Here is a 26,321-nt window from a genome sequence, read left to right on the forward strand (position 1 = left end):
AATCTGAAAGAAAAACAAATGGAAGGGCTGATAGACAGAAGTTTGATTTGGTATAAATCAAATTTGAAATTATATGTTCAGAGCTTGGCAATTCATTTTGTGAACAGTTGACATTTCAAAACAAGGTATTAGTTTGCTGCAGTAAGTAAGGGTGTTTTTTTAATTTTCAAAACACAGTGTTCCAGGTCAATAAATTATTTTAAAACTGACGTGCAACTAAAAAGCTTCTACAGAAATTCTTCAAAGAAAGTCTATTTATAAACAATCTAATTTATAATTACAATCTACATATTGCATGACATGAGGACATGGAAGTAAATAGATAAACAAGTGTGAAAAGAGCAACATAATATTGAATGAAGAAGCAATAAATGTCTGCTTGGGCCCAGCGAATAGCCCTGAGCAGGAGACATGCTCAATTTATGACTAACTGTCCACGGCGACTCTTCTGCCAACTCACTTGTGCAACTGGGTGGCCAAGAAAAGAGCCCAACCAATTATTATTCCTCTCCATACATTCTTGAACACAAACACAAGGTGAAACACCTGATGCATAACCCTTGCTTTTCTTCATCACCATTGCCTACAGTCAGAAAGCAGCAAGGCTGTACGGAGCCCTTCATGTGAGGAAGGAGATACTGCTTTTGTTCCTGTATAAGGCTATGCCCAAATCAAATGTAGCAAGGTCAAAATTTATTATGGGAATTCCCTAGACTGAGAAATTCAGCACATTAGCTGGGCACAATGCTAAGTAGGAAGCACACTCTGGTAGCACAGTCCTGTACAGCAACAATTTAACACAATGATTTAATAGGCATTTTCTATTGCTTTGTCTTATGATTCTGTAATGTAATTATCGAAAATATATTTTTTAAACACTTTTTAAACTCAGGATGAGACTCCTCCTGGAGCAGAGGGCCAGTGTAGGCCAAGATGTTGCTTAAATCCCATTTAATACCTTTCTTAGAGGCTTAAACAGGATTTTGTTGGTGAATAGTCCTTGGACCAGCCTTCTTTACCAGCATTACTTTGGCATTGACTACACTAAGGGAGAGGAGGGGGGGAAAGCAGGAAGCATTCATGCTGCCAAACCTCAGCAGCTAAGGTTCTCTGAACTGCTCTTCTTCCTATGCCTAAATCTTTTCACCAACTAAGTGGGAACATGGGGCTCCATGAGTCATAGCTTTGGCTCATATTTAGGTAACAAAAATATGTGGTTTGAATATCCAATATCCTCTTCTGTGTTCAAAAAACAAATTTGCCACCACACCTCATTCAACCCCCATTGCCCAACCAATGGCTTTAAATTCATGAGAGAGCAATGGTGTATCAGAGGCTATGAAATAATTTTCAGCACCGTATGGATGGACATACATTTTACGGAGTATCACCTCATTCTATAGATACGTGACTGGCTTCAACCTAGACCAGTCTTTTTTTCTCATTGTACTACTTTTGGGTCTCCTCAGCATTGCTGCATTTAACCCATGCCTGGCAAAGGAACAAACAAGATTATGTACTAGTGCAGCCTCATGTTACTTGCTTCCTTAAAATCTGCTTCCTGACAGAAATATTTAACTATACATCTTCATGATTGTTTTTTATATAGTATTTTTATTGCCAATTAATCCTGTAATACTTGTGTGAAAACATGCTGATATGTTTTCATCTGATGAAAAAACTAGCCATGTTTGCCATGCATGTGATTGATCATACAGGTATAATTTTCAGGTTTAGAATAACATCTTCTGAGGCTTCATACCTACAAAAGCACATTGTTATGCCCCCGTCACACATATGAAGATAGAGCCTTTCAACTGAGTATACTCAACACCCTCAGCATTTACTACCAAAACATAACAATTTTGAAATCTTAATCTGATAAATCATCTCACTGCCTCTTACATGCATTTCTCAAATGTGAAGCTGATTTTCCACAATTATTTGAAATAGTACTAATTTTGAAACTTGATTTCAGTGTCAGAAAATGAAGGCCATTTCATTTTAAACCCTGCCTTCACCACTATTTTGGGAGGCTTTACCAAAGTAAATAATTGTTCTTCAGCACGGTAATGATCACTATAGCTTTTGCAAGAGCTAGCTGAAAGCCTTAGGACAGAGCTGGTGACCAGATGACTCACTGTTGGCATCTCCTTTGTGAGATCTGCACAAACTGAGTAATTTTCAGAGAGGGAAACTATAGGAGGAAATTGTGCTCCCTCATAGGAGCACAGACACTGAGAAGTTAAAAAAGAAAAATACCAAACACCTGGCATAGATGTATTGCCTATAGCTAATACTTTCCAAAGGCGAAAGGAGAAATCTTTTTTGTGTTGTCCTCCTTACCACATTATCCTCTGCCTTTACAACATTTTAAATTGAATTCTCCATCCCCTGATCAGTGTTTCTGAACCATAAATCACTTAAAGAGTTATTAGTTCATATAAAAGGTTGACTATAGACTGTATTAACTGTGTTAAAGACTGGCTATATATTTAACCTATATGTCACCTCACGCCTCCCAGACAAAACTTCCTCCCCCTTGAGTAACACCCATTAACATTTATAGGATGTTCTAATCCCAGCCTCAAATATTAGTTTTTTCGAAGTAGGTAATCATTCACCCTTCTTATCCCATGTGTCTCTGCTCTCGCTGCTTAATCGCTCAGTGTAATTAGAGTACAGAGCGCTCACACATCTTAAGAAACCTTGGTAATGCATTGGAAGCCATTATGATTTATTTTGGATGGCAAGTCCTGTTCTTACATCAGGACCAAGCCTCTACATACATCAAGAGTTGCTTCAATATTGAGACACTACTATCTGCTCTAATGTGTCCCAGCTTTTTAAGTAGCTGGCTGTTCAGCTAAAATTATTTACCTCCCACAACATCACCCAAATGACCAAGCTATCTGCTTCCAACTGCCCTACCAAGATTGACCAGATTTGCTTGTAGCTAGCGAGCGAGCTTCATCTGAAGAAAGTAAATGAAAATTTATTTTTGCCACAAAAAAACAAATTTTGTCTCACTCGTCATATGTAGCCTGAAAATCTCATCTCTGCTTCCTTTCCCTCTTCCCCAGCATTTGAAGCACAAAGATCAAATTAATTTCCTCCATTCTGAACAGAAGGCTTGAAGAAAAGAGATAAAATTACTAGTATATACAGCATCAGTAAGATTATTCCTGAAGTAATAAATCAAATTCTAGTGGCAGCACTTCGAGAATGAAGATGACAAACTGTAAAAGATTCAGAAGAAAGCCACAGGAATACATAAAAAGATGGGGAAAAAAAAGAGCTCAGTCTATCTAGTTTAATGTTCAGAGGCGGCTTAATCTGTAACTTGCTCTATAATGGATGAAAAAATTATTTCTAATAATACCAAACTTTTGAACTCATTGGAAGAGGAAAACACACTTTTTACCCTTCAGTAAACTATCCCGTTTAAATGAAATAACCTCTATTAGATCAGTTAAGAAGACCTGTTTGCTGCTGTAACTGCACTAAGGGCTTCTGCTGACATTGAGAGAACACCTCCTGATACCCACCAGTGACATAATTGTGCCAGCCGTATAGACCTGCCTTGAGTAACAAGGCCCTAGGGACATAGTACTCCCACTGTGTCACTCTTCTTGTTTACATCGTACAAGCTGTTATTTTTGCCAAGGTCAAACATACCGTTTCCAGATATGTGTAAATTACAAAAACGACTATTTTTTACATGACTGGTTTTTAAACATACCTGTACCCTGCATATTTCTCAACTACAAGATCTTTGAAATGCAATAATCTAATTCTGAAGGTTATTTAATTTTGATAATACTGACACTGATCCTGAAAGGATCTGTATCCCAAAGACTGAACAAAATCCACGTTTTATTCCACCAGGAAATTTGAAACTTTAAAGCAAGTAACTATGAATGCCTTTGTTCTTAATTAAAAGTGGCAATTCTAGGTCTCCTCATCCTAGAAGCACGTTGCATTCTCATAGGTGGGCTGGCTTTCTAAAGTGCTGAGCATTCAGCAATTCCCACTGATGTTGACAGAAAATGCAAATCAGTTGGCGCTTTTGGAAAGCAAATCTTCAATTCAGGGACCTAACTTGAAACTCTTTTTTTTAAGAAAAAAGAAGCGATCTGGAGCTGATATCATTAGCATTCTTCACAGCAAGAAATTAGGAGTGGAGGGGAGCTTGGCTAACTTCAAATACCTGGAATGCAAAACTTTTTATATCACTTTCTCTACATAGTGGTAGCTATTGCTATTTAATTTCTTTTACTACATTGCATAAAGTCTCCCTGCCAGTAGCACATCCCTCCAGATTAGATTCTGACCAACAGCATGGAATTTGGTCCTGCTTATAATTTTTAGAAAGAGAGAAAGTGGAAGGGAAAAAAAAGAGAAAGTTGGCTCTCTATCTCGCTCAACGTCCTGTAAATTATTAATACTTAGGCTTCTCCGAATTCACAGGGGAGAGGGGAAAGCAAAACCCAAGGTGCTTTTACAGAACTTTAAAATTATATGAAAGACCCCACAGAAATGTAGAGTTTAATATTTTTATACTATATGTGTGTACTAAAGTATCTCTATATGATGCTGTTAAGATACACAAGAGTGCATGTCTGATAACCACAATGCTTGAAAAATGTTACGTTTTATATTTTGTACCACACTAAGTCTTAATCTGTCAAAAACTGTCACTTTATATAGAGTAAAAATTGTAAAGAAAGGTATGTGTTCTTTGCCAGAAAAACATTAAGTTCCACATGAAAGCAGTGGAAACAGTGGAAAGGAAGTTAATTAACATCCCAAAAGGGGCCTCTTACCACTTCTCCCTGGAGTTTTTGGATGTAAAATGGTTACTTAGACACCTATTGTGTGTATGAATCTTTGCATAATTCTGTAGTTCAGTGAAGCTGCAGCAGAAGCTGAGGCCTACCATAGGTAAACGGTAAATTAAAATATATAACTACTTTAAGAAAACAAAAGATTGAACAAAGATATATGGTAGTGATCCTTTAATCAAAAAACCTGAGATTCTGGAAATAACTTAACCAGGCAGACAGGATGAGCTCCTCTAATGGGGATTGTGGCAAAATGCTCTTACAAAAAAGGTGGGTGTAGGGAAGAAAATGGGGTTCAGGCAAGAATTCAAAAAATATTCTGCAGAACCAGCTACGCAGTGAAGGAGCGCATGAATCCAGCACACCCAGCTTGCCAAGAAGTAAGCTAACAAGGTTTTCGCTTCTGGTCTGGGACAATCTTTAGAAGGGAAGACATCCGATTCCAGCAGGATCTAATCCATCGGAGCCCTTCATACAAGGCTGGATCCCCTGGATAGCTATAAAAAAGGCAGAAAGCCTTGGTCACCCTGCAGAGCCCGCCTTGTCGGTGATTTCCCAGCTCTGTAGCCAGGAAGGCATTGCAGGGAGAGTGGCACATGCATAAGCTGAGAGCTGCTGCTCTCACAGCATCAGCAGTTACAGGGTCAGCAGAGTTTAAGCTGGAAATAGCAATGGACTTTTAAAGGGATTTCAAGCAAATCACAGAGAAAAGTTTTCCAGGGAGGAGGATTTTGGGGGATCCCAAAGACAAGATGGGAGGGCTTTCTAAAGTACATATTCTAGTTCACAGTGGAGCAGGCATAAATCCCCAAGTGAAATATATGGCCTATATTATAAGAGCTGGATAATCCTAATGGTCCTCTGATCTTAGAACTCATTAATTATTTAAGAGAAGTACCATGGCCATAGTAGGAAACCCAAGTTTTCTAATCCTATCCCTCAAACTCGTGATGTTCACTTTAATGCAATTAGTCCATTATCTGGGCCTTCATCTCTCAGGAGCCTCAGTAACAGCAATTTACTGTTGAATTAGGCCTTATACTCTTCATTCTTTGTGACTATTATTTTCAGAGAGAAGGTGGATATTTGCCTTTAATTTGTTAGCTTTCATTTTCACGTTTGAGAATACTTATTTGGAAAATACTATGGATAAAACTGTCAGAACTAAAGGCCGATGATAATGAAAAACTAATGGCACAGAAATTGGTCATCAATCACTGACTTGGCAATGAGATTACATGGTTATTCCACTACTAGAAAAAAAAAAAAAACTGAAAAAAAAAAGTGTTTGCCAGGCAGTATGTCCCATTTCCACTCAGCAGGCAGTATCAAGCAGCTCCCAAATCCAGCAGACCTTACCCACAGCAGAATCATCTGCAAATAGAGGAATCCCTGTCTAGCAAAGAAGACATCCCACAAGTGTCAGTGGCATGGCAAGGGGAGACACAGCATGACTGAAAATATACTCCAGCCATTCTTAGGGGCACTACCTTCTTTCAGTTGGTGCGATGCTGTGGCTGAACCAGGTTGCTTCAGGAGTCAGGCTACCAGTCCATTAATGTTGGACCCAGGGGACAACTAAAGCACTGCAAATCTCATTTCTAGCTCAGATAGACCCACAAATCAGAGAACAGTGTATCTGGCTCCTGACTCTGTCACTGATTTAGTTCCAGGATTCATAGTACAAAAACAAATTCAAAAAAATGTGATGTATGTGCACTGTTCCCTCTCAGTCTGGAATCCCACAGTCTGAAATAGAGCTCCTGAGATATATGGGTCTGCTGTGTATCAACACACATCTCCACAGGACTGAGTCACACCCGGGGTGACCGGCCTCAATGTACCTCTCTGCTAGCCCCAGCTGCTCCAAAGATTATTTGAGCCAAAATGGATCACGGAGGGTTTTCCTCTGTTAACTTCCACCACTTGGTTCCCTGAGTCAGACCTCCGTATGCAATGGCTCAATCCTAAGGAAAAGTATCTCCATTCCTGAAATAGCAATGGCCTCCACTTGAGTTTCATGAAAGAGCTGTTTGGCTCCCAGCTTCTGCAGTTTGCTCAAATGCATTGTTCTTCCACCTTATGCCATGATAACATCCATAAAGCAATGAAATTGAAAGCAGAGAACAAAGCTTGAGACACGCATGCATCATCATGCTCAGATGATTAATGTGAGATGGTGTTTTGTAGCCTTGACATGCGACGCTGTTGATGTTGTCATCCCAAATAGTTACGTGTATTTAATTGAAACAATATAAATATTACATTGACAACTTTTTGTGTGAATGCCATCATTAAATCTCTCTCTTCTAGCTCCTTCCTCTCTCTTTTCCTAACGCAAATATTTTCTTCACAGTTATCACTAGGATATTACACCCCATCTTTTCCACAAACTTGAGTAATTCACTCTGGTTGATAACCATATCAGAGGGGCCTTCCCCCTCTTTCTTCAAATGTAAATGGAAACTCCTTCCTGGATTTATTCAAAAAATAATTTTTCCCTGCTGACAGAGTGTGTTTGGCATTTGAATCAAAAGATTCCATAACAGTGTGTTTTGCAGTGTGCATAGGATAAGTTATACATGAAATTGCAAGACATATGCCAGAAAATGATACATTGGCTTGAATCTCTTTGCAGAGATATTTAGAGAATATACATTCTGCAGGTCTGGGATCCGCACCCAGAAGAGTGGGTGCAGTGAATACATGATTTCTCTCCTCTCCCCACCCACATCTTAGCATCAGCAGAGAAGCCAGCATAGAATTAACATAAACACTTAACTTTTAGATTATTCCCTCCAAGTTTACAAAACTCTAAAGCAAAAAGAGTTTATGTCGCAAATGGAGCCATATTACGTGAACGTCAAAGGGGACACTGACTATTTAAAGTATGTCCCTTCCAAGCAGAACGTCACCAGCAGAGTAGGCAGTGATCGTCATCCATACATGTAGCGTATTGCATTTTAATGCTACACTCTTTGCATATATCAGACAGCACAAGTACTTGGTAATATTTAAAGGTAAGAAATTACCCAACTACTTCAACATATGCCAGACACAAGCTCATCTGACGATACAAGAACAAATGTCTGCCTGTTCAGTGTGCTGTAAACTGGACCCTCTTTTAGACCCTGACATCTCCTGTGTATTCAGCTGACTGTTACTCTTAGATGACCAAGGCAACACCTTATCTGTCCCATTTTGAGGACCACTTTAAAAATGAAAATAAGACTCCAGACAATTTAGTACTCAGAGCACTCACAAGCGTGTCAGGGCACACCCCCAGAGTCCCGACTTGGCTTGGTAGACCATACTTCCCCTCACAAATCCAGCTGCTGTCAGAGTGACTTGAACCTATGCCTTCTAAGACAAAGGGCCTAACTTACACATCGTGTGATTTCTTTCTGGGGCGGTGCCCTTGCTCAATTCTGTTAGGGCAGAATTTGTCAGATAGCAACCAGTAGCTCTTTGTCCCTCTCTGAGGACCATAAGGTGCTATTGAACACTGAGCTCCACGCCCTCGGATAGACACCTTATTTTGCACCACTGACACTAACCTGCTCTCCTGTTTCCAGAATATGTTCCCCATCCTTAGTAGGAGTAAATGTGACTCTTACTTCAGCTTGCAGGAGCAAGACATGAGTCGACTTTGTTGACATCATTCATAACTGGAATTTCTGGAGAAGGCATCTTTATTTGGAGGCTGAGTGTCTTTGTTAACTTAGAATAGCTGGCAGGAATGACCCAGACTGGTGCACTGCCTGTACAACTTAAACATTGAGGGAGGATACTTTTACTGAAAACACGGATAATTTTTTAGTAAAAGAAGAAAATAAAGAGAAGGTCTATTTATAATATACCTAGACTGTAACTTGCTGTCAGATAAATTCGGCAAGGCATTTTCTACTTAATTACAGCACAGGAGTAGGCAAATATGTATTAAACGTCAACAAGTTCACATTTTCCTTCAGATTTTGTGGAATCCTGTGCATTTTCCAGAGCTCACCCTTCTATGCCAACCTGCTATTTAAAGGTATTAGAGTGTATTATTACACAAAGATGAGATTATATCAGAATTACCAAAAATTATTTGTAGTAGTTAGAGAAAATGAAATAATCTCATCCCCACAGTATGGATATTCTTCCCTCTTCATGACAATATACCCCACTTACTTCTGGAAGATCTTTTTTTCAGTTTGTCAAGACTCACTTTGAACTTCAGAAACATATGACAGAATTCTAACTTGCGTACACAGCTTTCTTGACTATACGTGTTTAGATTCAAAACAAATTCGGCCTGTCTGTGCACCACTTGCAGCACTGCTCCCACAAGAAATCAGAAAATATATGCCATATTTGAGGGAAGATGTCCAGATGCAGAAGGGCAGATATCCAACTTCCATTAAAGCCCTTGTCTTCAACCATTATGCCTCTTCCTCTAGTTTCTGCATGGTCAGTTTTTGCCTGATGCAAATTAAATACTGTTGAAATTGATAATATTGTCTACAAGAATGTTTAGTTCCTCTATTTTAGGGTTATTCTGCCTTTTTTCCTATAACAGATGTGTGTCAGGGTGCTTAGGCAGAAACCATCTTTCCTGATTTACATGAAGTTGTGAACTACATCTGGTGTATGTAGAGCTTTTTACTTCATTATTTTGCAAAACATTTCTTTGCATTTTCAACCACCTAAAGTTACAATCACAGGGATAAGAAAAAGAAGAAATAGTATATCACAGTTATGGATCCAAAGCCATAAACTAACAAGCACCTTTAACTTCTAGGACCTGGTCCAAGGGCCGTTGGAATCAGTGAATTATTGCCATTAATTTCAATGGGTTTTGGATGAGACTCTTTACAGATGATCACTTTATAAATTCTCTAGTTTCTAAAATAAGTAATTATGAAATTTTGCCTAAGAGTCTCATCTCGAGTTTGCTCCCGCTCTCATTGAAATGAACAGCACAAATTAAAGTCACTAACTTAGACCACAGTTCTGCAAATACCTACACCTGAACTTTGTTTTATTGACTGAGCCTACGTAGGAATGTCCTAATAGATAAAGACATGCCCATGGGGTAGCAAAACAGAGTTCACCGAACTGGATCAAGATCACACTCCAAACACATTTAACCATCAAAAATACTCAAGACAGAAGCCTCTGCATTTTTATATACTTGCTGTAACCTGTGGTCACATTTTGTAACAAAGACGTAATTCACACAATTACAACTGGTTGAGACATAGACTATGGATTGTACTTAAGTACTTAATTCAGTTTAAATGCTTTGAAAAACACTAGGGCTGCTGCTCATGTGCTCAAAGGCTAGCGAGTTCAAGTGCTGAAAACCAACAGTCTAATTTAGAAGGTACACTGCAATTCTTCAGATGGTTGATCAGAAAGTAAAGGCATTATAATGCTCCATTATACAAATCAGAAATATCAAGCAAACTAAAATACTCAGTTCAATCCTGACAGAAAACTACCTGAATGCATAATAATAAAAAAAATCCAATTTGTTTATTTTCATTATTATTTTTCATGAGCTTTTTGTTAAAATATTACACTAAATTGCAACACAAACATCAGATTGCAACAATGGGAGATTTTGGAAAGGCGTGAAGGAGAATATATGAGTTTTTGAATCACTGCCATACATTTCCTAAGCATTATTTAAGTATACTGCAATTATTTCTCGAGCTGTTAAAAAATCCCGTGCGTTCAAGGCTCCACATTCTCTTTTCAAGAGCCAACAATGTCACAAGCACCACCTGCGAAGCCCTGAGAGGGAGAACTACTCCCTGGTCTGTGATTATGCAACGATAAGGATCCAGGCCCTTCAGGCATATCTATTTGTCAGCGACCTCAGAAAATAGGCTGAGGACCAAGTGGGCATGATGAGCCAGCCATCTACCCTTCTGCTTACTGTAAGTGCACCGAAGGAATAAGGTAATGTCTGAACCGAGTGAAAAAGTTTGCACTGCCATTATGTATTTAAAGGCTATTCCAGCCATTAGTCTATTCCATTTTGGTGCAGTCAATCTAGTGCTCTTCATGAACACTAAGTTATTTACTTGTCACTATTAAGCATGCAATAATGATCCAACCGTACGCCAAATATATACATTCGCCTGACTTAGCATTCCATAACCATCCATTTATTAATTGCTTAAAAGCATTCAAAACTACACAGCAAGCTGGCAACATGACCCTGATTCTTTATGTCCCTAGAGTACAAAACAGTAAAAATGCAATTTTTAAGAAACTGATACTCATTCCAGGACAAATAGGGCATTTTTTTTCCTGGGTATTTTAATGCTAACTACGTAGTTCAGAACCCAAAATCTGTATTAAGAACTTCAAAATATTTTGACTGCAATGAAGTGCAGCACCTTATTGACTGTGATGTTACTGTATGAAGAGGGAAGATCCTGCCTAGGCTTCTCTACTTCCTATGCGTGTGTTGTTTTTGTAACAATTCCATCCAAGGGAAGGATTTAAATAGAATAATGTAATGAAAACAGGATTAGGAGAACTGTGATTTTTTTCTAACAAGTACCTCACTTTATGAAACAGGTAATGTCATTCAGAAAATCCCCCATAATTCTTTTCATTAAGATTGCAGAGTTCCCTGAGATTCATTTTTTTAAGGAAACAAACAGCTACTCTAGGCTGATCTTGCCTGTATTCCCTTTCAATAGCTCAGTCTTGTTCACACAACACAACACGACGGCATCATGCTTTCTCCCAAATTACACCTCCAGCAATATTGCCCTCCATGCATTTCTGCTCAGAGGTATCCGAAAAAATCCAATGACAAATGTATGTCAATAAAAAACAGCCACCCTAGAAGGAGAGGCTTTTGTAATAATTTTGGGGACGGAGACACCGACACGAAGCTGTACTTGCAAGTCATTGCTTGCTGCCCCCGGATCCTGAGAACCGAGAAGACAGGGGAGAAGACCGGGGCTTCCTTAAATTACAGCCGGGAAGATTTTCCGTAGTCGCCTGCGTTCCCGGGGGTCGTCTTGGACAAGAGCGCCCGACGCGAGCATTGCGCAAGAAACGGCTGCCATCTTCAGGAACGCCCCGGTATTGCATCAGCGCGTACCCTCCGCAAGCACACGGCTACTGAAGTTGTGACCAAAATCAAATGCGGATGCGGTGGCTGGTGGTGGGAACCAACTTAACGAAGCCCCTGCCTCGCTCCCTGCCTCCCTCTCTACCAGGTAAAGGAAAGATGTTTCCCAGCGCAGCACCGCGCAGGGCTCCTGGCCCGGCCCGGCCCAGCCCAGCCCAGCCCAGCCCAGCCCAGCCCGCCCGCCGGCCGCGGGCAGCGGTCCGCAGCGGGGCACCTCGCGGGCATCCCGCCGCGCTGCCGGGCGCTCCGCGGGGAGAGGGACCGCAAATTTAACTCCTTCCGAGGAGCGGCTCCGCGCCCCGCCGCCGCCCGCGCTGCCACCCGCCGCGCAACCCCCGGGCGGGCGCCCAGCCGCTGCCGCCGCGCCAGCCGGAGGAGAGGGAGGGAGACCCGGCGAAAGCCTGCGAGAGCCGCCCCGCCTCCTCCTCAAGCCGCGGCTGCGGCCGCTGCCCTTCGCGTCCCGGCGCCGCGTGGGGTAAACCGGGACGGCAGCGTGTGCCCGTTGGCGGAGAGGGGGAGCGAAGTGGCCGGCGTGCATCTGTTGCTGAACGGGTAGCGGCTGGGAGAGGGATGCGGCCGCAGCTCTGCTGGGCGAGGGAGCGCCAGCCAGAGGCAGCCTTCCTCCCACCCGTGTACGTGCGTGCCAAGGGCAGCGAATCCCAGCCACCACCAGGCACCCCCGCCACCCGGGCACCCGCCCGGGCCCACCCCCGCGCTGCAAGCAGCCCCCGCCGCGCCGGGCAGGGGCGCCCGCGGGGCGAGCGGCGGGGCGAGCCCCGGCTGCCGGGGGGCCGCTCCGGATATGCACGGCGAGCGCAGGATACGGCCCGCCGGCTCCACTTCCTCTGCCTCCGCCGCCGGTCCCTCCACATCTGCCGGCGGCTTGCGGGGCCGGGCGGGCAGGGCGGGCTCGGAGGCGCCGCGCGCGGCCCCGCCGGCAGCCGCAGCCCCGGCCCGGGCGTCCGCGCTGCCCTTGCGCCCCGGCACCCGCAGCGCCCCGGGACTGGGCGGCGGCGCCTCCCCCTGCGCCCGGCGGCGCGGGGCCCGCGGCGGTCCCTACCTCCGTGTCGTAGAGCCGCAGGTCCAGGAAATAGGGGTTGAGCAGCGACTCGTTGCGGATCTGATCCATGGCCAGCTGCACGGCGGGCAGCACCCCCCGGCCGATCTTGCTCTTCTGGTCCTCCTCGGACTGGCTGAGCGGCATCAAGCCCATGATGGAGATCGGCGTGGTGGCGTTGGGGGGCAGCCCGGCCGCCCCCCGGGAGCTGCCCCGCGGCCAGCCCCAGCCCGGCGGCGCCCAGCCCAGCCACAGGAGCAGCAGTAGCATGGCAGGGCTGGAGGTGGCAGCGGCCGGTCTCCGCGGAGAGGGATGCATGCTGCTGGATCGGGGGGAGGAGGAGGAGGAGGACTGAGGGTGGGGGGGACGGACAGAGCGGCGGAAGGGAGCCGAGCCCCTCTCAGTCCGGGCGCATCCCCCGGCAGCAGAAGCCAAGGCGGGAGGGAAAGAGCCGCCTCTCTCTGCTTCCCCGGGAGCCTTGGGGTCTCCTCTCTTCCCCCCCTTTCCCTCCCCTGGCAATAATCCTTCTGGCAATGGCGCCTACTCCTTCCCAGGTCTGCCAGCTGCAACCACCAGGAGCAATAAATAAATAAATAACCCCCCCACCACGCACACACAGGCACGCTCCCCACCACCCTCCTCCTCTCTCCCCGGCGGCAGAGCGAGGGAGCGGGACCTGCCTCTGCCTCCCCGGCTGCTCTCCCCCCTCTCCGCTCAGGGAGGGACAGCACCTCTCAGGCGCGGAGGGGGGGCCCGAGCAGCCCTCATGGAACACCTCCCTCCTTCCCCCCTCCTCCTCCTCCAAAGGAAAAAAAAAAAGGATGCTCCGGCAGAAAACGCCGAAGAGGAAAAAGCCCCCCCTAGAGCCGGGGAGGCGGAGGAGGGGAGCGGTGCCGAGCCGGGGCGGGGGTGCTAGTGCCGCATTCCCCGGGAGCCGGGACAGCGCAGCGGGCGCGGGCGCCCCGCGGCCCGGGCAGCCCCCGCCGCGGGCGGGAGGTGCCGCCTGCGCCCGTCCTTCGGGTCGGGCAGAGCCGCCGAGCGGGATGCGCAGCCCGGGGTCGGGGGCAGAGCAAAGTGTGCGGCGGCGGGGCCGGGCCGGGCCGAGCTTCCCTCACGGCATCAGCATTCGGTGCCCGTGGGTCGGGCCCCTTCTCCGGGTGGCGGTCTCAACGCGAGCGCAGGTGGACGCGTGGACGCGGGGAGGTGTTTCCGTGGCCGCTGCCCGTCCGCAGGCACGGAGGGGTCGGCAAGTGCCGCGGCTGCCTCCAGGCGGCGGGTGCCGCACGCCGCGGCCCGCGCTCTCCCCGTGCGGAGGCGCAGTCGCCCCACGCGCGACACGGCACGCGCGCGCACACCCGCTCACACACACACACACTGGCGCGCACACGGACCCACTCACACGCGCTGCCCTGCGCGGGCGCGCAGGCGGGCTCCGCGCACACTCCCCGTCACAGCCCTGCCTCCCCCGCGCACACGCGGCACGCAAACACGCTCCCACTCCGGCTTGGCACCTCCGCCAGCCCCGCGCGCACACGCACACGCACAGCCCGGGCCATGGCAACTCTGCGGCACGCAGGAGTCGGGCGTTTTGCAAGAGCAGAAGTCGGGATTTTTTGAACTGTTTTCTTTTCCCCGCAGAACTGGCGGTTTCCTGGAGCCTGGCTCCGCTCGTGGCTGCAGAAAATTAAGGCTGCAGCAGGGCTCTTGCGTTCCCCCGGGGGTTGCCACAACTCCGCGAGTAGGCTGAGGGGAGGGAGGTGAGCCCTTTCCACGCCTGTTGTCCCATCTAGTTACCTGCACATCCCACCTACTCGCCAAGGCTTTCTGCCTTGCTCCCAGCGTGTCCCCCACCCCGGGGAACACATTCGCACTGCCCACCCGCGACTGCAGCTTGCGAAGTCCCCGGCGAGCGGTGCTTTAATTTGCAGCCTATTGAGAAGACCCAGGAGGTGACGCAGGTCACTGAGTGTTTCAAGGCAGGTTGATCCTACGCAGGAGGCGTTACTGGCAAAACGCAAAGCTTCGCTTAACCCTGCCTTAGGCACCTCACTTTTTATACATATTCATAATTTTCCTGAAGTCACTCACAGCCAACCTTACAACATCAACCTAACAGATCTAATTTATATCACATACGTGACGGTGGCATCTGTGCAATAAATTGGAAAGCATCTTCGTGGATTAATAAATTCGAAGATCATCATGGTCCAACCTTGGGCTGAAAAGGCTCGACCAGTAATCTTGTAACACTCACTGCTTTACAGCCTTTCCCTTGGAATGACATCCAGCAGTGTTGACTTAAAGACATCAGTAATGAAGAGTCCACCACATCTCTTGATAAATCATTTCAATCATTAATTAATTTGCTAAGAGGTGTATCTCACATTCAGTGACAACTTGTCTTACTCCAGCTTCCCAACGACTGGTTCTCATCATGCCCTTATCAGCTTGAGGGGACACAGTACCAGTGATCTTCTCTCATGCACATGAGCTAAGATTAATCACTGCATTTTACTTTTGTAAAATAATTAGACCGACTTTCCCTCACCTCAGGAATCGTTCTTGGAGGCATTTCCAAGGCACCTCTCCTTTTTCTGCTTTATGTGTGCATTGGCCCTTCTGGCTCTGCAACCTGTCAGTCAGCACTGGGCCACCAGCAGCAGCCTCAGCACCTCCCTCAGCACCAGCCACTGCCGAGGGCCGGGCAGGTCGGGAGAGCTAATCTCTACAGGCAAACCAGCCTGTTTGCTGTCCTTGTGGGGCTGCCTCTTTAAGGAATACTCTACACCATGTTTTGGATCCGTTCTGCCTAAAAGCAGGACCTACTTCTTTGCTGCTGTGCATCTGATCTTGCATTAGGATAAATCAAACTATGTGCTTTGTTCATACAAGTGACCTGTCCAGCTGTTTCTTTGTCACCTGCAAACTTAACAGTAACTCATTTTCCTCCAGAAAATTGATTATCATGACACCAGGAACAGATCTTCCTAGGATGCCAACAGGAATAGGTGCCATATTGATCTTGTATAATGCTATTTTTAATCAGAATTTCATATGCTAAATGATGTTTCACCATTCTCAACCTCATCTGCAATAAATACCAAGTTTGTCAAAATCTCTTTCACAGAAAATCATTCTTCACTGCCTGTGTCCTGTATCATTCTGTGATTTTCCCCAGTACTTGGCTACCAGGACTACAGCTACTTGGATCACTTTGGTTATCGTTTTACAATATTGGCACTATATTAACACACGTACTCGCACTGTCTCTGGAATGTCATGAGGTTTCTAAGCTTTTTTTTTTCCTTAAAGTGAATTCCCAGTTTTTGAGAACTCAGTCTTTCTGAAAGAAAGCTTGAGTCCAAGTTACATGGTACAACAGAATCAATATCTTGAATATTATTAGCAACTGCTTGACAGACATCCTTCCTTGCTACTGATGTAGCAGCAAACATCCCTTTGTTATTTTAAGAATGAAATGCACCTCCTTGCTCCTTTCCAAACACAGGTCAGAAAGAGTTATGGCACAATTCCATTCAGTGTAAAGCTCGAGGCTTGCTCTCGCGCAGGAGGCAGAGCCCAGCTGCCGGTGGTGCCCGTGCAGTGCACCGGGAAGTCAGACGCTGGGGAGGTAGGTCAAAGAAACACAAAGTGCTACGTCATGGAGCTAACGCTTACCATGGAGTACAAAAACAGTTCCAAAAGCAGGCCCAGGAAACCAAGATTTACCCCTGTTTGTCCGAAATCTAAGGCAGACTTTTCAGAGGTAGTCTCTGATGATACCTTCCTCATTTTGGGGGCACTTGGCAGGAGATCCTTTCTATGCATCATTCTGCGCATCATTCTGCTGTGATGTGAGCCTGGGGTGACAGTTCATCTGTATGCGTATTTCTGGTTTGAAGGTGACCACCTCTGGTCAAAGGAATCCCGGCTCCTGCGTCTGAACTGCAGAAGTCTGGAGTATTGCTGGTTACCATTTAAACCAAGGAAAGCTACACTTCAAATTACAGTATTTAATAATGCGGTACTTCTGACCTTCATCCTTTTGTCATTGCGTTCCCTGTCAGTAAAACAGGGGTGCTCTTCCTTCACGGTCATACTGTGAAGATAGAGTAATAAATATTGGGGAAGCACTGAGACACTGTAACATTCAAGTTCCATTAAAAAAAGCTAAGAAAATAACCTTTATTTTTCAGTCTAGGGATTTACTATGGGGAAGTAAATAAGGCAATATATTGAACAATGAGGATTAGGCAAAGTAAGCCTCTCAAAATCTTTCCTGTATACTCAGTGAGGCATGAAAAAGACAGTTTACACATCTTTTGTAAAAAAAACAGGGAACATAATGCAAGAAAATAATGTAATTAAAGACAATAGTGTAATAGACACACTGAGACTAAATTTAGATTTAACAAAGAACTTTATTTCTGACACATTTAAATATTTCATTTCCAATCCTATCAAAAACTTTCATGTTGTACACAGGTAGGTTTTCAACATGATGTATACATGTAGTTATATTTCGTAAACCCTGCTTCTTTCCAATTCTCAGCACTGAGAAATTTCTTCTTTCATAGGTACTACCCTTTGTTTATGTGTAACAGATGCCCAGGTAACAGCTCATTTCAAATAGAAGGAGGCCTAAAGGAGAATCGCACCAAACTGCTTATTAAAGACTGTGTCAGACACAGCTGCCTGCGCAACTGCTTTTTTTTTTTTCCTTAGAAATCCCCACAATGTTTTGGTACCATGAAATTGCATCCCCTAGGATGAAATCCTCTAGAGTAGCACACATCCTTTATCTGTTATGCAAAAAGGCTTTATATTCTTATTTGGTGGTATACACCAGACACCCTCTGTATCTGTCTATTCCTTGTTGGCTAAAATATCAGTTCACAAGAACTGTAAATCCTGTTCTCTTTGCTTGAAAATTAAATGTCACTTTCTTCCCGGCACGTTACCCAGTCACTTCAGCATTTCAATCATGTGGATCCTTCAACTATATTTCAGTAAAAAGTTATGTTAAATATCTTCCTGCTAATGATAATTTCCAATTTATCTCAGTTATTACTAAGTCTTCTCACAGCATATGTACAGTTAACATTTTTGTTCTTTATATATCCTTTATATTTGCTCACCCCAGAGTACGTAATTCATGAATTTCAGGTCTAAGCATCTATACTGATATGACTCCTTTCACCACTTTTTCTTCAGCTGCAAGTTAAATACCTTCAGAGCATGGGTAAGTTCAAGAAACCCAGAAAACTGATTTTTCCCTTGCCACCAAGAAAGAAATTGCATCTGTTGCAAGTCCTCTCCCACTCTGGGAGACGGTCTGATGCTACATGAAACATGTCACGCTACCTATCGGGCCAGTGACTCACTTCCTGCATCTTCCATCTTCTTTCTTCTTGCTTTTGGAGTTAGAATCCACTGAGAAGGTCCTGCCCTGATTTTGTCTCCAACCCCCTTTGGAAATCCTGGAAGCCTCTAAAAGTATGTCATCTATAGCCACGTCATTCCTGGGGGTGCTGACTAGGACTGGTCTAAACAGGCTTCGTCTAGTCATATAAATGTCAGTGAGTAATGGATTGAAAAAAAGATTGAAAACTGTTGTTCTAGGCATAGTAATTTTAGTACTGCATATGCATACATAATTGTTTTCCTCTGTAAATGGGACGTGGAAGCACACTGCAATGCTCTAATTCAAACCCAGCCATTGCTGTTGCAGTCAAGTGCTAGCAGCTCAACAGAACAGGGGGAGATCTGCTAACCCCCTCTTCCCTCCCTCCCAAGGACTTTCCCACCTACCTCAGCTAACTTGCTAGCACAGCCAAAATGTTGTCTTTGTTACAAGCCTATACAACATTCTCAAACACTGCCAAAAAACCCCACAGTTGCAAGCATATACATACATACAACTGCATGATCCTAACCCTATAGCCTCTCTACACATCTTGATTGCTGTGTCCTTATATCAGGGTATCAGAACAAAGCTCAACTTCAGATTAATCTCCCAATCTAAAGGCTTTAAGAGAGCCAAATGAAATCATAAGAACATCAGACTTTGAATTACCAACCCAGCAGTATCACTGTGTAACTGCCCTTGTTTTCATACACGGGGAATAGGAGCACAATCCCATCAGTCCCAGTGTCACCAACCAACGTGAATATCCCCTTCCAGTAAATCTTATCACTTCCTACAAATGTAACAAAAATTGAACAGTTTCGAGTCTTTTGTTTCAGCAGAGCTAGCAAGAAATACTGCTTCCAATTCATGTTGACTGATGCATATACAATGATGACTGTTGTTCCTGGGTGTTTGTGCAAGTTCAAATCCTCCATCATAACAGTTCGGTCAAGACTGCACGTACAGATGTTTTAGTGGTTTATTTCTTAGAAGGAAGGTTCATATACTGTCTTCTGCTGAAGTGAAAATCCAGTAAGATCTAGCCCATGTCAATGACCCACAATGCTTAAATGAAAGGAGAACGGTAGAAGAAGAAAAGGAGAAAATGGTGAAATAGTTACCTGATGAGTTCAAAGAAACATGATAAAGAATTAGGCACCAGACTGCAACCTGGATTGCAATTTTTTTTTAATAAAGGAATACAAAGACTAAGAAATAAGCATTTTTTTAATGACAATTTTTTTTAATGACAGGATTTTTTTAATTCCAAAAAATCAGCAAGTTCAATTAGTACTAACAACCCCAAATTCTCCTTTTAGGGATAATACCATCAGGTAATTTATTAAAGGTTAAAGACGCCTTGCATATTACTATTCCCCTCACAAGGTGTATTCAGCACATGATATGGAAAACTGGGAAAACATTTTGCACTTTAGTTTTATGAAATACTTCTCCTGGCTTAATCTTTTGTGCCTCAACCATGCCAAACATGCCCCATACCTAGGGACATCCAAGGAACATCAGACGAGGGGAAGGGAAGGAACCGGGGAGAACACGGAATCACGCTGATCCAGTATAATGCCTGAAAAAGGGCAGTAAACATGGGAGAGGTTGTATTCATAGCTAGGCAACGAGGAAGGAATAAAATCCATTTGGAAGACAGATTTCTTCATCTCTATCCTAGAATTTTATATGGCATACTGTGCGCTGGGACAATACCTTCTTAGAGATCAACTGAACAAGTTATCCTCTGTATTTAAAAAATGTCCTTTCCTGTTTTGAACAGTGATGGTACAAAATGGAAAAAGGACCCTTGATATTTCCTAGTTTGAGCTGCCAGTATCCCATTATTTTAATCTAAGGTTATCAGTAAGCTTGAGTTACAAGTTTTGGTTTTATGGGTGCTTCACATGGTTAGTGGCAAAGGGGAAAAGAAACATGCAACTCGATGTATAAAAGGAAGATGAATACTAAGAAAGAGCGGACCTACCGGTTCTTGATTTGGACCATGTGGAAAGCGTTCCTCTCTCTCTTTTTCAAAGAGAGCCCTAGGAGGCCAGAACCAGATGAAGTATCCATTTGCAAATGAAGTCCTCCAAGTTTTCCATTTCTGTGAGGCATCCAGCCCCTTCTTTGCTGAGAAGCCCAAGTCCACAGCCCATTTCCCAGCAAGTAGCCCTGACCTCCCGCAAAAGGAAGTTTGAAGATGTGCATTGCGACTCAGACGCTTGATGGAGTCCTTCACCCTCCAAACCTGAAGCCAGACATTAATACAATTCCAGTGAGTTGAGAAGAAGAAAAGGATATCAAGGAGGAAAATGGTAAGCAGATGGACTAAAAGGCCAACACAGGGGGAGCAAGCTGGTGACGTTGCTACATTCAGCGTCTGCTTCTGAACTCAAGGTAAGTGTGTTTGCCTAGCAAATATTCAACCCAGGCTAGGAGGTTTGCTGGTATATGAGAAAACAGCTCAGCTGCATGTAACTAGAAGCCCAAAACATCAATACTTCCCTCTAAACAAGAGCAGAGTGGGAAGACATATGGAAAATAATTTCCAGTTATTAAGATTCACTTGCGTACCACCACCTGGTGATGAAATCTTGAAGTCCCAAAAGTAAGAAAACCTCATCGGCCATGGAGGTCAATGAGAGTTTTGTCTACAATCGTAATAGCTGGGCTCTCATTAACTTACTAATGTAATTCAATCAACAGTCAAGAAGGCGAAGCAGAAATGAACAGAAAAACCTTGCTGTGTTGCTGGAGCTCTCACAGTTCTCTCATGCAGCCACCCAGTTTTGATTTGTGGCTCCACAAAGTGCACACCACTGCTGCTAGCAGGTGAACAGAAGCATTACTGAGTTCAGGAAAGGGAGCTTGAGAGACCATAAAATAAAGCTGTCTTCTCCCAAGTGCTGCAGGGATCAGAGTCTAAGAGACCAGCAAAATGATTAAAAGAAAACCAGTGACCATAAGAAAAAAAAATCCCATAGTTGTAAAGACAGTTCCCACTCTACTGAATCACAAAATATTTTATTAATTCTAACATCAGTTTCACCAGTCTACCACACAGAGACAAAACTTTAAAGGTGCTCACAAAAACATTCCATCTACATGGGTTTAGAAAGACCTTTAGAAGAACCTACATATGCATCTCCTACAGACAGGAACCCGCACCCCCCCCCCCTCAATCATATAAATAGATGTATCAAAATTACATGAGCTTATGAGGCCTCAAAGAAAGGGCAGTACATTTTTTATAGAAAACATGAACAAAGGCAAATAATGGTAGAAATAAAAAACTAGAAATCCAAAACTAAATGAAACGAGTTCTGGGGGAAAAAGGTTGAAATCTTCATACTTCCACACATAAGCATACCTCCAGCTGACAGAGAAAGAAACTTTCCTTATGAGCTGAAACCCTTTTAATCAACGTTGTAATGATGATGCTCAATGACCAAATACTTTGCTATACACACTACTTGTCTGACTGGGTAAAGCAGATCCCACACATCAGAGCAGAAAACATCTCGTACCGGCACAGATTAAACCTCATGTTTTCAATAGGACTATAGGTGCTGACATGAACAACTTATCAGGAGAGGAGTTCCCAGACAAAATGCAAGTTATATCTGAAAGGCAATTCTTTCTGTATTAGCATCAGCTGCGTATCATATCAATTAGTTGCAAAACCATTTTTGTTTATACAATCATTTTTACATGAACCATTTAAACATGTACAATTTAAAGAAGAGATGTAATTTCTTAGATTCATTTTCTCTAACTGTGATTTTGAAATTTGTCAAAATAGTTATTGCTAGGTCTGATCTTGCAAGTTTTATGCATGTTGAAAATCCAAATAACGTTAAAGTAAGTTATGCAGTCTGGGACACAGCCACATAGCTAGATCCATGTGAATCTAAATAGCTTTTCCCAGAGCATCACCTTTAAATATTGTTGCCTTATTTCTTTAAGGAAGATGAGAAAATCCCCATTTTACTCCAAACCCAGACTTAAGCATGATTAGAAACTCAAGTGCCATGAGCATCTAAAATTGTCACAACATTTAACGTATAGTATTGACAAGCATGTGCAATCTGTATGCATCTAGATTGTTATTTGTGCAAAAACATGCAGACCTACTCTGCCTTCACGTGCAAATCCAAAGTCTTCAGTGAGGGTTTTGTGGTAGTCACTTAGGGCAGAATCTGGCCTACATTTACCTTCTTGGTATTTAAGAGACAAGAAGAATTATTAACTACTATCTGTTAAAAGGCGCAACTGCAGAATGTTTTATTAGAAAAATAAATGTTTTAAGTTATTGGCAGATAACATTAGTGCAATTATTTTGACTGCCTTACTTTCACACAGTAGATTAAAAAAATATATTGTCACTTGTGAAAAGACCCTAAGACACTTCAGAAGCAGTTATGTAGCTGCCAAATAAAGAGAAAAGAGGAGCAGATTCTGTGGCATGATATAACCACAGCACTTAACTTTACGTAGCTCTCAATGCTTAGTGCCTCTTAATGCTCCAGAAAACAAAATCCAAGGCTTGTAAACTATTACAGTTCTTTCCATATAAAAATATATCAGTTATGTGATTTTCAAAAGGCTGACTAGAAAGAGAACATTTTCATATTCAGCTATATCCTAGATGACATCTGGATCAACTTCTTTCTTTGAAGAACCATTTTTGGTAGTCCGAGTTGGTACACGGTCGTAATAACGGTGCTGGGTTACCGTTGTAAGCATTTGACTCGGCTTGCACGCACTTCTGGGTGTGTAGATGAAACAAAGTACCGTCCTACAAAAGACAGAAACAATTTTTGCTTTTCAGGTCTTAAAAAAATACAGGCATATCACTGTGTTTTAAAAGTAACAGAAGAAATATGTAACAAATAAATATGACACATATCCTTCTCATGGGGCCATGCAGTGAAGCCAAAATGTCTAACTTGAGGATCTCTGAAACTCTATCAAAAGACTCTGCTTTTAAACTTCATTAACAGTGCTTTATAGTGATTCGTGCCTGTAAAGGATGTGCTAGCTTCATTACTTTCATTGCCTTTTGTTAGTGCACCAGAGTATGGGCAGAGAAAACCAAAGCCAAGTACAGGCACTACCCAAATTCACCAACTTACAGCATATCTTGCAAGTAAAATGTAAATGTTACTTAAGCTTAGATGTTGAATATATTTTTAGCAAAAAAATCTCTCCCCTTTCTTCACAGGGTATATTTTTAGTGGAAAAGGCAAAATAATCTTAGCATGCCCCTTGCCTGCAGATGCGTGTGAAGTCAGCTTGCTTTGCTGGAGGGCAGCACAGCTGCCTTGGAGGTGTAAGGTCTGACAGGCCTTCACGATCAGATTCCCCAGAGCACGTATTTTGAGGCCTCAGGCCCTCCTATTACGGGAGTCTCCTGGAATATTTTATCTCCAGTTCACATCACTTGCGCCAATCCAGGAGCGCTGTCAACTAGGACAGTGAGCCGCAGAAAGGCGGCGTGTCCAACAGTGGAGAAGTGCCCTGCTCCAAGACCCTTCCTTCCCAGGTGACATTCTCCCACAGGTAACCATTTCCAAAGCCTCTGACAGCCTAAAAAGAAAAATGCCAACACCCTGTTTCTGAGCGTAAGCCTGACTCCTCTGAAAGTCTGCTCTTCCGTCATCAGGAACGTCGCACTAATTGCGCCTCGAGCTGCAGCCCCTGATGCCCAGCAGTGTGCACTCGCTCGCTCACGGGCTTGCTGACAGACTGAGCTGCTGAAGGACTTTCCTGTTTCCTTTGTGATAATTCAAATTTTTGAGTGGACTAATCAGTATCTGCCTCACTCATTTTTGACTCAGTGACCGTAAGAACTAAATTCTTGCCGGGCTGCTGGGTAGGCTGTTCAAATCTCTGATTATGCTACATCCATAAGCACAGCTTTTCCAGTGTCTGACACTTCTCCGCACAAAGCAAGAGAAATGCAGTACTGACACCTCACCCATCACTTGCCTTGAAAAGTGGGGACTGGTGATTTTGATTTAATGCAATAGAAGAGGAATCGGAGCAAAGCAGTAGGTTCAAATCATACACAGACACAAACTGATCAGGAGAAAGAATGAAGATTTAGCATCTGAAACTTTATGAATTATAATTATTTTAAAAGCTCATGGTTAGGAATGCAGTGGAAACAGATGTATTCCAAAACTGTGTTTTCTCAATTATTTCCTGAAGTGATCAAGGTTCATTCAACATGTGCCATCTTAGGGATTAATGCATATGACCTTGAAAAATTTTGTTGAAAGACAGCATTAAAAATGAAACGTCATTTATAAAGTCAGCCTTTTAAATATTTTGTTTTACTCAGTAATACCACTGCGAGCTTCAGTCTGGACTAGATTTAGTGAATGGACAGTAGTTTTCATATTTTTCTTTAGAATTTGCTCTGCCACCTATCACCGGTGGTAGTATCTAAGCATGAAATTTGTCAGCCATGGAGCCTGTAGAGTTTAGATGCATTATGCAGACCCATTATGTAAATACACCATTTTGATATATTATGTGACCTTTTCCCTTAGCCAAATAATAACACTCCAGAACCTGACCAAGGCCATCATTTTTCATCAAATTTATTTTCTCTTAGGCATCCAGGAACTCCTTCAGAGATTAAAACCTACTAAACACAAGGTTTTCTAAGATCACATGTTATGTTTATTAATATACTTCACACTTCTCAGCATTTCTCCCCTCTGGGAGTAGGCATTAAGCTTGAAGAAGAGAGATACAGATTTGCTGAGTCCCCACAGCCAGTAAGATGTGTCCTGTGTAGGGGCAGGAGGAGGGCAGAAGATATTTTTTAATCATAGAATCATTTAGGTTGGAAAACATCCTTAATATTATCAAGTCCAACCATAGACCTGACACTGCCAAGTCCACCACTAAACCATGTCCCTAAGCACCACATCTACACGTCTTCTAAATACCTCCAGGGAAGGTGACTCCACCACCTCCCTGGGCAGCCTGTTCCAGTGTTTCACCACTCTCTCAATAAAGACATTTTTCCTAATACCCAGTCTGAACCTCCCCTGGCACAACTTGAGGCCATTTCCTCTTGTCCTATCACTTGTCACTTGGGAGAAGAGACCAACACCCACCTCTCTGCAACCCCCTTTCAGGTAATTGTAGGGAGCCATAAGCTCTCCCCTCAGCCTCCTCTTCTCCAGGCTGAACAACCCCAGTTCCCTCAGCTGCTCCTCATAAGACTTGTGCTCCAGACCCCTCACCAGCTTCGTCGCCCTTCTCTGGACACGCTCCAGCACCTCAACGTCCTTCTTGTACTGAACAACACAGTATTCGAGGTGCGGCCTCACCAGCGCCGAGTACAGGGGCACGATCACCTCCCTACTCCTGCTGGCCACACTGTTTCTGATACAGGCCAGGATGCCGTTGGCCTTCTTGGCCACCTGGGCACACTGCTGGCTCATATTCAGCCAGCTGTTGACCAACACCCCCAGGTCCTTTTCCGCCAGGCAGCTCATGATGGTGCGTCAAATGACACAACTGCACATTAGATTGCAGAAAAGCTCAGGGAGCCCTTCTGGTGTTCATGGGGAGGGTCAAGAGAGATGGTGTGCAGAGGAGAAGCAGCAGGTGCTCAAAAGTACAGAAGAATGTAAAGTAATGGTGGTATGTGAAGTATCAGGGATACGTGGTGGTATAAATACCAGGAAATACAAGTCAATGAAAGGAGAGCAAAAGTAGGCCAGCCACGAGATTGGCTGGGGAAGGGGTATGGAGGCACCTGAGTTGTCAGGAGAAGACAGTAGGGGTAGGAGGTGAGAGAGAACTGAGCAGCACATGGAAAGCTCTGGATGTGGCCAGGGC

At 43.9% G+C, this 26,321-nt stretch overlaps 2 protein-coding genes across 2 annotated transcripts in view; both read right to left on the reverse strand.

Moving 5' to 3' along the window:
- Positions 1–13,360, reverse strand: part of GABBR2 (gamma-aminobutyric acid type B receptor subunit 2) — a 506,706-nt gene extending 493,346 nt beyond the window's left edge. Inside the window, exon 1 of the mRNA XM_059815457.1 lies at positions 13,046–13,360. Coding sequence (XP_059671440.1) covers positions 13,046–13,360 — 315 coding nt within the window. The remainder of the gene's footprint in view (positions 1–13,045) is intronic.
- A 9,758-nt stretch (positions 13,361–23,118) lies between these two features.
- The window catches only part of GALNT12 (polypeptide N-acetylgalactosaminyltransferase 12), a 49,559-nt gene continuing 46,356 nt past the window's right edge, over positions 23,119–26,321 (reverse strand). Inside the window, exon 10 of the mRNA XM_059815493.1 lies at positions 23,119–23,256. Within this exon, the coding sequence (XP_059671476.1) occupies positions 23,119–23,256 (138 nt within the window). The remainder of the gene's footprint in view (positions 23,257–26,321) is intronic.

This window comes from Gavia stellata, chromosome 3, assembly GCF_030936135.1.
Source record: "Gavia stellata isolate bGavSte3 chromosome 3, bGavSte3.hap2, whole genome shotgun sequence".
NCBI classification, from domain to species: domain Eukaryota; kingdom Metazoa; phylum Chordata; class Aves; order Gaviiformes; family Gaviidae; genus Gavia; species Gavia stellata.